At 40.8% G+C, this 12,327-nt stretch overlaps 1 protein-coding gene across 3 annotated transcripts in view; it reads left to right on the top strand.

Annotated features, from left to right (window-relative positions):
* Positions 1-444: 444 nt before the first annotated feature.
* LOC122810355 (zinc finger protein 585A-like) overlaps positions 445-12,327 on the top strand; it is a 534,209-nt gene continuing 522,326 nt past the window's right edge. The window contains exons 1-2 of one of the 3 annotated variants that reach the window (XM_044081935.1): positions 445-617; positions 10,129-10,192. In XM_044081935.1, the coding sequence (XP_043937870.1) occupies positions 10,159-10,192 (34 nt within the window). In that variant the 5' untranslated portion in view covers positions 445-617; positions 10,129-10,158. The remainder of the gene's footprint in view (positions 618-10,128; positions 10,193-12,327) is intronic. The other 2 variants (XR_006366088.1, XM_044081936.1) reach the window with 2 other exon arrangements.

The following is a 12,327-nucleotide window of genomic DNA, read 5'->3' as shown; positions in this document are numbered from 1 at the left end:
AATATTTTCGAATATCGGTCTTTAATGATTTCCACTAATTTGCCACAAAACCACAAAGTTATGAAAAACAAACCACAAATATTAGGCAAAAATCTGGACATTCTGAGAAAATATGTAGAGTTGAGAGGTATGTTCGTTATCATTCTCCGTTTTGAGAACATCATATTACTTCACACGCAGACATTTATTGACCAGCAGCAATATCAGTCGGTATTTAGGAGACAGCTTCCTGAAAATAGTCAATCGCAAAGCAACCCCTAAGAAACAGTATATTAAAATAAAAATAACAGTAATAATAACATTAACAAATAAGCTGCGATACAGGTAGATATCAGAGATAACCTGAATCAACATACAGGCAACAAAAGCTCAGGAAATGAGATATTAAATTGGTGAACCGTTTAGTGACAGGATTTCCTGTCCATTTGTTGTTTTTCCGGACTTAACTTTACAAATCCAAATGAGTGGTCCTATCCGCTGTTTTTAATTGGGTAGTTTGTTGTCCTCGTACGTTTAATCGGTATACAAAAGTTAAGACTGATCCCTTTTTCAGTAGAAAGACATCGGCTTGAATATAACCTCAAATGTCTGCTATTCAACTTTATCAAAAATAACTTGTATGTATTACTTTTATTTGTAAAACGTTTCTACATTTTAGTTCCTTATTCATTAGCGTTAAACTGAAATATTAGATAGAAAAGTGTCTCATAGTTGTCTTGAGCAGTAGTTTTAAATTCAGAGTTAAGCATTTCATATTATGCCCATTGGAAATCCAGTTTCTCCTGAATTGTTCATGTTGTATATTTATGTAGACCTATCTGAATGTTACGCCCTTGCATCAGCTCTTTGGTTATGTGTGCTTCTGTATTATAGGTCAGTTTTAAAATCGATTCAGTGGCATTAAATAACCACTTTGGTGAGTAATATGGAATGTCAAAGATAATTCGCGGTTGTCACCGTGTTAATACGTGAAAATGTGTTTGGTAGTTTTGTGTGTCTGTGACAGCTGCATACTTTTCAACCTTAGGACATTAGAAATCATAGCACTGTACTTTAAAAATCATAGCTAAGAGTCAGAAAGAGGAACACTTCTTGTTTTTTTTCACAGCAGAACGTCTTTATATACTATATTTTATGTAGTCAGCGGTAGTGAATCTCTGTACAAGTTTATTTTTTTTGGTTAATAAAGTATGTATCCATAAAGGGGTATAACTTCAAGACATAAATATAGGAGGAGCAAGGCTAAGTCTGTGTATGAAAATAACATTGCTGTGCCTAAATCGTAGTAGTTGAGAGGTATGGAGTTATGTCTATAAAACAAGGAGCATTTGACTAATGTACTCACTTGATTAAAAAATAATCAGGACGTTTGGTAGGTTCCTTAATAGGATTGCAGAATATGTTTGCCAAAGTCAAAATTGCATTTGGTGCTACAGTGCTATATTACAGTTATAATATGTGTCGTTAAAATCTTGCCATTATTTGCCAGCAAGGGTGGTAGGAGCAGAGAAGTGGAATGCCTGTTAGTTTTTTTTCCCCACTCTGTTTGCAAGTTCATCAGCGTTTTGGCCTCCCATTACTATCCTCTGGTCTGGGACTGCACCAGTGGCAGGTTAGGAAATAGAAGTGGAGTAGCGCCGTTTGCAACATCATATATGTTAGTCTTGTGCAGTAGTGTGTGTGTGTGTGTGTGTGTGTGTGTGTGTGTGTGAGTGTGTGAGATGCACCCTAACTTGGCAGAGTTACTGGCATCACAAACATCCCTGCTTGTGACATCAGTTAGTTCCAGCTCTCCTTAAATGGTGACGTTAATGGCAGTGTGTCCTGTGATTATGGCACCATCCCCATGACTTGGTATATGTTCTTATTATAGGCAGAAATGCCTTCCTCCAGGGGTAGGTGAGCTGGCAAAGTAGTTCATTGCCACACCACCCTTCCTACCAGCACTTGAGTTACTAATTGCGCTCTTGCCAGTTGAGTGCCTTTTAGTTTGAGAGAGCAGATCTGTGGAGGATTCTTGAAGTTTGAGCCCTGAGCTAATGCCCACAATTCTTGGCTGTTTGACATAGAGGAATTAAGCCCTGACTGACCCTGATGGTCCAAGTTCCCTTAGTGGCTCAGGTGCTGGAATATCTTAGCTAGGCAGAGTGGGAGTGAGCAGCTTTTGCCATCTTGCCCCTTCAGAATGGAGGAAGATGGTGGTCCTGGTTGGCCTATTGATCCAAATTACCACAGGACTGGGTAGAGCATAATTCAGATGAAAAAGTCACACAGGCTGGAACCCCCAAATAAAATCCAAGGCTTTTATTCAAAATAAAATGGTGAGTGCTTTCGTTTGGTTGTTATTACCAAACTTTTTCAGGGTCTGAAGCCTGTGTGACTTTTTCATCTGTATTTGCTGTTCATTTGGTTTGTTGGTTTACTGGGTAGAGGATAAGCTTTGTGACCTCAAGCCAGAGACAGTACTTGCTGTGGAGTGTATGTGACATAATATGAATATATCAGGGCCAGAACATAGGGCAGCCATGTAATGATCTGAGTGCCATGTCAGCTACCAAGGGGCAAGGTTAGGGTCATACCAAGAAACTCCCCTGTGTGATGTCTACATACACCCTGTGATGGGAATAAATGAATAGTAGTGGCAGGTCAATGGTTGCCAGGCACATGGACCACAAAAAGAAAGATATTTAAGAAAAACATGTCAGTAATGACAGTGTCGGCTACTGACAGTTTCAATAAATTCTATAATTCTTGAATAGCTGTATCTTGTCATTTACCCATTAGATGCAAATACAGTGGCAAGTTTAAGAAAAAAATCATGTGATGGAACTAGAAGATAAAATATGCAATGGGTGAAAGAGTCTCCCAGTAACCTTCGAATAGTACCCATTTTTCAGAAATTAAAACTAAGCTTAACTTGTTTTAAAGAAATAGCAACAGGTTTAGTTTATTCAGCAAAGACTTATGAGCTTAAGCTTGCAAACAAATTTGAAGAAAATAACAATGTGTTTTATGACTACAAAAAGAAGCTTGGAGGTAATATTCTGGATTGCAGTGCCCTTACAATCAATATTATTATGTATTCCAAACCAAAGGACAACACTAATAATGCTAGAAAGGAAGTTTGGGTCTAACAGAACACAAGTTTGCAAGGCCACTGCTCTTCTTGTCTTGGAGAGTAACCCCCTCCCATATAACATTTATCTTCTGATCAGACTGAAGCAGTCATAGGCAAAAAAAAGTAGTTCCATGAGCCCCCAGTTTTCTTAGTGCTGTAAAATGTAATATAGTAAGCTACAGTGGATATAAAAAGTCTACACACCCCTGTTAAAATGCCAGGTTTTTGTGATATAAAAAATGAGACCACAATAAAATAATTTCAGAAATTTTCCCACCAATAATGTGACCTGTAACCTGTACAATTCAATTGAAAAACAAATCTGTTAGGGGAAAAGTGTAAAAAATAAAAGTACAATAAGCTAGTTGTATAAGTGTGCACACCCTTAAACTAATACTTTGTTGAAGCACCTTTTGCTTTAATTACAGCATTCAGTCTTCTTGAGTACACACATGCCATCGATTAAAGAGACTATGATTAACCCCAAATAAAGTTCAGCTGTCCTAGTAGGATTTTACTGACATTTACTCAGTTGCCTGTTACAGCAAAAGCCATGGTTCACAGAGAGCTTACAAAGCATCAAAGGGATCTCATTGTTGAAAGGTATCAGTCAGGAGAAGGGTACAAAAAAGTTTCCACAGCATTGGATATACCATGGAACACAGTGAAGACAGTCATCAAAAACTGGAGAAAATATGGGACAACAGTGACGTTGCAAAGAACTGTACATCCCACTAAAATTGATGAAAAGAAGAAAACTGGTAAGTGAGGCTGCCAAGAGACCTACAGCAACACTGAAGGAGATGCAGGAATTTCTGTCAAGTACTGGTTGTGTAATACATGTAACAACAATCTCCCGTATTCTCCATATGTCTGGCTTATGGGGTATGGTTGCAAGATGGAAGCCTTTTCTTACACAGAAAAACATCCAGGCCCGGCTAAAATTTGCAAAACAATATATAGTCTCCCAGAAGCATGTGGGAAAATGTGTTATGGTCTGATGAGACCAAATTTGAACTTTTTGGCCACAATTACAAAAGGTATGTTTGGCGCAAAAACAACACTTTGCATCACCATCTCCACAGTGAAGCATGGTGGTGGCAGTAGCATGCTTTGAGGTTGCTTTTCTTCAGCTGGAACTGGGGCTTTAGTCAAGGTGGAGGGAATTATGAACAGTTCCATATACAAACCTTCAGACGTCTGCTAGAAAGTTGAAGATGAAGAAGAATTTCACCTTTCAACATGACAATGACACCAAGCATACATCCAAATCAACAAAAGAATGATTTCACCAGAAGAAAAAGGTTTGGAATGGCCCAGCCGGAGCCCAGACCTAAATTCAATAGAAAATCTGTGTAGTGACCTGAAGAGGGCTGTGCACAAGAGATGCTCTCGCAATCTAACAGATTTGGAGTGCTTTTGCAAGGAAGAGTGGGCAAATATTGCTAAGTCAAGATGTGCCATGCTAATAGACTCCTACCCAAGAAGACTGAATGCTGTAAGTAAATCAAAAGGTGCTTCAATAAAGTGTTAGTTTAAGGGTGTGCACACTTATGCAACCAGCTTATTGTATGTTTTTTCCTCTAACAGATTTGTTTGTTGTTCAATTGATTTGTACAGGTTATAGGTCACATTAAAGGTGGGAAATTTTGAAATGATTTATTGTGGTTTCATTTTTTTATATCACAATAACCTGGCATTTTAACAGGGATGTGTACACTTTTTATATCCACTGTAGATTCATAGTTTATTAAGTAAGTTTCTCAGTGGGCTTGCTCCCCAAACTGTGACAGTAGCGCACAGTCCCCAGACACAAGGAAGGATTAATAGCTGATCCTAAAAGCTGTAGAGCCATCGGTTTTCCCAGGGCACAGTGTAATCTGTTTAGTGGGATTAGGATGATCTCCTACAGCTAGATTTAAAACAGTACTGATTTGTTAATGGAAGATAACACCTACTAAATTGTTTACGTTTGTTAAGGAGAGTACAGTTACCTGGATGAAAGGTTAAGTGTCCACACAACCTACTGCTACTTCAGTACTACCCACATGAAGAAAGCATTAAACAAACTTGCTGAGCTTAGAATCAATGCATATGTGAACTGTTGAACTAAATGACTTTCCAGTAGAACCCAAAGAGTAAAAGTTGGAGCATAGCCATCTTACCAAAGGGATGCTGCAAGACTCAGTTGTCAGTCTACTTTTTTCATGGTCCTCTCTTCTGATGTTCGCAAATTGGGTATCACTGCCCTCTTCTGTCTTCCCCAGAAAGTTCAAACACAACCTGCACAAGGTGTAGATATAATGTCTTTGCTTTCACTATAAGAAAATGTGTCATAGTAACTTTTGGAAATTAGGTGGTTGCTATCACCTACTGTATTGAGGGCAAAGATGAATTCCGTTAATAAGGATTTAGACACAAGCATTGCTAGAGATCACACCTTTGGCATGGGAGATGATTCAGTGTGACCTACAGTGAATATAGAAAGTGTGCACATCCCTGTTAAAATGCCAGGATTTTGTGATATATAAAAAATGAGACCTCAAAAAATCATTTCAAAACTTTTCCCACCTTTAATGTGACCTGTATTCTGTACAATTCAATTGAAAACAAACATATCTGTTAGGGGAAAAATATGAAAAATGTACAATAAGCTGGTTGCATAAGTGTGCACACCCTTAAACTAATACTTTGTTGAAGAACCTTTTGATTTAATTACAGCATTCAGTCTTCTTGGGTACACACCTGCCATCAGTTAAAGAGGCCCTGATTAACCCCTAATAAAGTTCAGCTGTCCTAGTAGGATTTTCCTGACATTTACTCAGTTGTCTGCTACAGCAAAAGCCATGGTTTGCAGAGAGCTTACAAAGCATCAAAGGTATCTCATTGTTGAAAGGTATCCGTCAGGAGAAGGGTACAAAAAATATCCACAGTATTGGATATACCATGGAACAAGTGAAGACAGTCATCAAAAAGTGGAGAAAATATGAGGCAACAGTGACGTTGCAAAGAACTGTACATCCCTCCAATATTGATGAAAGGACAACATGAAAACTGATCAAGGAGGCTGCCAAGAGACCTACAGCAACACTGAAGGAGCTGCAGGAATTTCTGGCAAGTACTGGTTGTTTACGACACAATCTCCAGCATTTTCCATATGTGTGGACTATATGGTAGGGTTGCAAGACGGAAGCCTTTTCTTGAGAAGCAGCCAGGCCCGGCTAAAATTTACAAAACAATACATTGTCTCCCAAAAGCATATGGGTAAATGTGTTATGGCCTATTGAGACCAAGGTTGAACTTTTTGTCCACAATTCCAAAAGGTACGTTTGGCGCAAAAACAACAGTTCGCATCACCAAAAGAACACCATTTCCACGGTAAAGCATGGTGGTGGCAGTATCATGCTTTGGGGTTGCTTTTCTTCAGCTGGAACTGGGGCTTTAGTCAAGGTGGAGGGAATTATGAACAGTTCCAAATACCAGTTACTTTTGCCCCAAAATCTTCAGGCATCTGCTAGAAATCTGAAGATGAAGAAAAATGTCACCTTTCAACACAACAATGCCCCAAAGCATACATCCAAATCAACAAAAGAATGGCTTCACCAGAAGAAAATTAATGTTCTGGAATGGCCCAGCCAGAGCACAGACCTAAATCCAATAGAAAATCTGTAGGATGACCTGAAGAGGGTTGTTCACAAGAGATGCCCTCGCAGTATGACAGATTTGGAGTTCTTTTGCAATGAAGAGTAGGCAAATATTGCCAAGTCAAGATGTGCCATGCTGATAGACTCCTACCCAAGAAGACCGAATGCTGTAATTAAATCAAAAGATGCTTCAACAAAGTATTAGTTTAAGGGTGTTCACACTTTTATGCAACCAGCTTATTGTACGTTTTATATTTTTTCCCCTAACAGAGTTGTTTGTTTTTCAATTGAATTGTACAGGTTATAGGTCACATTCTTCTTCTTCTTCTTTCGGCTGCTCCCGTCAGGGGTCGCCACAGCAGATCAACTGTTTCCATTTCCTCCTGTCCTCTGCAATTTGCTCTGTCACACCAACAGCCTGCATGTCCTCTCTCTCACCACATCCATAAACCTTATCTTAGGCCTTCCTCTTTTCCTGTTACCTAGCAGCTTCATCCTTAGCATCTTTTTCCCAATGTACTCTGCATCCCTCCTCAGCACATGTCCAAACCAACGTAATCTTGCCTCTCTGGCTTTGTCTCCAAACCTTTCAACCTGGGCTTGACCCTCTAATATACTTATTCCTAATCCTGTCCATCCTCGTCACACCCAGTGCAAATCTTAACATCTTCAACTCTGCCACGTCAAGCTCTGACTCCTGCCTTTTTGTCAATGCCAATGTCTCCAACCTGTATTAAAGGTGGGAAATGTTTTGAAATGATGTATTGTGGTCTCAGTTTTTTATATCACAAAAAACTGGCATTTTAACAGGGGTGTGTTCTCTGTTTATATCCACTGCATGTGATGGTCTGTGATTAGTAGCACTCCAAAGAGCTCATGGTTCCACTGTACTCCTTACTTATTTCTCCTGTTGTACAGTATAGTGTTCCTTTCTGCTGTCTTGACTAAAGACGGCTCAGCTGTAGAGGGTTGGCAGTCTGTATTACATCAGTAAATTTCAAAAGCTAGCCCTTTTCTGCATGTCAAACCACATCTTGGGGGTGGGAGATGGAATCTGTTCTTTGTTTTCCAGCTCATGAGCCACTCTTTATTCTGTGAGAATGTCTGCCTGGAGCATAGCTATAGGAGGTCCAGTATATGTAAAGCAACAGTCAGTCTTGAAATATCGATTAACATTCCTAGCAAACATGACAGACTTATCCCTCACCTTTGGAACTAGCTTAATATGCTGTTAAAACATTACCGTTCCCATTACACTTTTAAAAGGCATCTTGATAAATGCTTGAGTTTGTGTAAGTTTCAACGTGGCAAATACTGTCAAGCTTTTAGAAGGCCTTTAGGCTGTAAACAGGTATAAAATATGCTGACATGTTTTCCAGTTTTTATTTCTGTTTTCTACTTGTTTGTATCTTCTTCTTCTTTCAGCTTTTCCCAGTTAGGGGTCGCCACAGCGGATCACCTGTCCTCTCATGATTGGCAGTGGAGTTTTTACGGTGTCTAGTTGGCAGCCCGGTGCCCAACCTTCCACAGAAGGCACACACATGCACACACACCTAGGGCCAATTTAGAGTGTCCAATCCACCACCAATCTTTGGGATGTGGGAGGAAACCAGAGCACCCGGAGGAAGCCCACACGACCACAGGGAGGACATGCATACTCCGCACAGAAGGCACCCCAGCCAAGGATTGAACCGGAGAACCTCTTGCTGTGAGGTGACAACGCTAACCGCTGCACCGCCGTGGCCGCCCTTTCTACTTGTTTGTATATTATGCCAATTAGCATATACTTTTCCTCTGATATTGTCTGCTAGAATTTCTACTACTAGGAGGTGCAATACTACTTCCTGCTCTTCGCTATACTTTTTTAGAACTTTGTTCCAGGGACTTAACTGGAAGTCAACCACCCATTTCACATGCCCACAAATCTGCGGGTTGATGGGCAGGATCCATTAATTGTGTAAAATGTGGTTATTTAGTCAGTGTCCATGTATCAGCACATAAGGATATGTTTCCACCCTGGAAAGAGCTTAAAGTCTTTGTCTAGAGATTACCATTGATATATATTCAAAACAAAACTGTCTTGAGATCTGGAGGCATATTGCTCTGCCTTATTTTATTGTTTATACCTTCATTCATATTCAGGTTAGGTTTATACTTACTGGAAGTAGGAAATATTGTCTATAATGGTAGCCTGACTTTTTTCCTTTGTGAACCAAGACTTAACAACATAATTGTATTTTTCTGTCTCTTCTGACACTGGTAGCAGAAATGAAAATCCTTTGTACTATAACACTGAAGAAGAGGCCTGCATGACAGTTCTCAAGCCTGAGAGTAATGATCTGCAAAGGGAGCAGACGTGTTCAAAGACAGTCAGAAATAACATATGTCCATTACTGAAATGTTGAAAGTTATGTTGAGTTAATATATTCATCTTCACTGTGTTTTTGTGTATTGGCAGAAAATAATAATAATAATTCAGCAGTCAGAAACGTCTTTGAAGTGTATAGATGTAATCTGTCAGTACTCATGTTGGCTGATTAACCACCTGACCATCATGGATCTACATACCTTTTCTGAGTGAACAAGCTGCAAGTATGGGGCATTAATTGGCAGCTAATAAATTTATACTTTCCTTACTGGGAGCTCTGCATGTGGTGAAGCCTTTTTTCATAAATGTTCTACTGTAGACTACTGTCAAACAGATGTCTTATTGTGTCACACATTTAGCATTTTGAAAAGTCTGAATGTGTCTTAAGACTTCTCCTATTCACTGCATTCCCTATTTCAGGTAATGTTGAGCTGATAGTAATATTTTTTTTACATTTATTGTCTATATTAATCCTGCTGTCTCTATCTATAGCTCTCTCTATTTTTACACTTATTATCTGTATTAATCTTGCTGTGTATGTGTGTGTGTGTGTGTGTGTGTGTGTGTGTGTGTGTGTGTGTGTGTGTGTGTGTGTGTGTGTATATATATATATATATATATATATATATATATATATATATATATATATATATATATATTTATTTATATACGTACACTAGTATTTCAGTTAGAAACATTAAGAATTGGTGCTGTTTTGTTAGTGAGAAATTCAGTGGCTGAATGATTTTCACAGAAGCCAGTGTTTCTGTCAGAAACATCTAGAAATTCACACCTCACAGCCAGTAATATTATTCTGAGACCATTGCTTTTTAATGAGTTAGAATATAAATGCCACATATCTTTTCTATAGATGGAAGGTTCTACCTTCTGTACTTTCTAAAGCATGAACATTTTATTAGCTACAACTCAGTCTGGCATTTCAAGTTTCAGTATGCATGAATATATAAAAATACAGTGTTTCTCTTTTGTTTTTGCAGATATGGACCAAAGAGGTGATTTTTTAAGAAATGAAGATGTTGGAGTTAAATAAAATTTCTGCTGGTAAATGTATTTTTGCAGTATTGCATGCATTGTAAAATGTTATTTGAATGCACAACAAACAAATTGTTAATAATGCAGAGTAGTTGTCAAGATGCCCAACTGATGATATGCGTATTTGTGAAGGAAAAAAGTGTGAGAATAATTTTATACTGAATTATACATTATTGGTAACCTGACCTTGTACTTCACCTCAGTTGTTTTTTAGTCAGTGTATATGTTTCAGAAATATATTCATTTTGTTTCTCATATTTATTTGAATTTTAATGAATGTTCATGAAGCACAGGAGAATACAAGTAAATGGGGCGTTTAAAGTGGGGAAGTAAGAAAATTACGTACCTTTGTACATGGCAAATGTTAAGTTGTCAATCTCGCTATCATTATTGCTGGATGGGTTCGGAGCCGATCCTCGGCTCCGACTCGGCACTTGCTTTAGCTTAGGAACTCCTTTTACCAGCTCGAGGCAACCCTATAGCCCATGATGCAAGGCGGAACTACCTCAGATCTCGTTTGCCGCTTAGCGAAAGAGGTCTCCTTTGCCAGCTGAGGTAAGTAATTTTCTTGTTAAAAGAGAAAAGCTTAGTTAGGGTTTTATTTTCCCCTTGTATCCATTTTTATAGTCTGTAGTGAGTTACAGCCCACCCTATTCCCTTGTTTTCAAACTTTTATTACTTTTAGTGTAAAGTTTTAGTTAGGCCTAAACCCCATTGGTTAATCCCTTCCTGTGTGTTGTGTGTTAGGGGATTAATTTTGTGTGTTTGTTGGGGTTTGTGTGTGTTACTTCCTCCTAGGATATGTCTAGGGAAGGCAAGGTCTCAGGCTTCAAGAAGTGTGACTCGTGCTGTCAGAAAATGTCTCTGACAGACGGTCACACTTCTTGTGTTTATTGCCTGGGGCCTTTGCACCTGCAGGACTCCTGTGCTTTGTGTCACTCTTTTAGCCAGAGAGTCCTGCAGGAAAGGAGGAATACGCTTATCCTCCGTGGCTTACTTAAGCCAGAAGGTTCTCCCTCTAAAGCAGGGTCTGGGAAACCTTCTAAGCCACCGAAGGCTCAGGCTTCAGTATCCAAGCCTCCTCCGGTGGCTCTGGCTCCATCGGAGCCGAGATCGGCTCCGGCTGGAACCGATGTATCTACTTTAAAAGTAGTGGGTTCGGCACCAGCTGGTTCCGATACCTTGTCTACTGTGGCCTTGTCGGCTCCGGCTGGAGCCGACACCTTATCCAGTATCGGAGCCGAGAAACCTTCGGCTCCATCTGGAGTTCAGGGGACTTCGGCTCCGATGACTTCATCCCGAAAGAGAGCTCGGTCCCCTTCGTTACTGAGTATCCACTCGGCTCCGGGGTCTCCTCTTTTGTCGGAGCGGAGCCATCGGAGCCGATCTTCGAGATCTTCCAGGCTGTCTGACCATGACTTAGAGAGGGTGGTAAGCAGGCTGTTGAAGTCACAGGCACTGGCCCAAATGCTCCATAGCCCGTCTCAACAGACTTCGGCTATAGCCTCACCCCTTGAACTTCCTCCTCCGACTCCACACCAGAGTTCAGAGCCGGAGCTTCTCGGGACAGCGACTGTTTCGGCGCCGGAGCCGATACATCCTTCGGCTCCATCGTCCTCGGCTCCGATCTCCTCCTTGAGGCCTTCCTTGGAGGGATCCGGTCGTCGGGTTTCCCTTGTCGGCTCCGAGGGGGCTAGTGGCATCGGACCCTTGTCCGACCCCGCTCTCCCTCTCGGGGCTTCGGCTTTGGTAAGCTCGGCGCCGACATCGGCCTCTGAGCCTTCCCTCTCAGTGGAGCCGGGAATTCCTGTTTCCTCGGAGCGGGGATATTCCGGTCTCCCGGGGAGGGGAGCTTTTGAGGTGATGAGGAGTGTCCTGGCCTCTGAGCCTGGTCAACGGTCCATCCCTCTAGCTCCTCCCTCATCAGTGCCTGTAGATGCCTCTTGCCAGCCTCTTGCTCTCAGGCCCAGGGATCCATCGCCCCAGGTTTCCCCATTGGGAATTTCCTCCTCTTCCGAAGTTTCTCCTGATCCAGCAGGTGAACCCCCTTGGAAGAGGACGTGTAAGAGGAAACACACAGACTCCCCCGAGTCTACTACATCGGATACCGACTTAGATGAGTCGGAGGGTTCCCCACGATCCCC

Source organism: Protopterus annectens, chromosome 8.part1 (genome assembly GCF_019279795.1).
Source record: "Protopterus annectens isolate FY-2018-M chromosome 8.part1, PAN1.0, whole genome shotgun sequence".
NCBI lineage: Eukaryota > Metazoa > Chordata > Ceratodontiformes > Protopteridae > Protopterus > Protopterus annectens.
The sequence above is the reverse complement of the archived record's forward strand: the minus strand, read 5'-3'. Positions and strand labels throughout refer to the sequence as shown.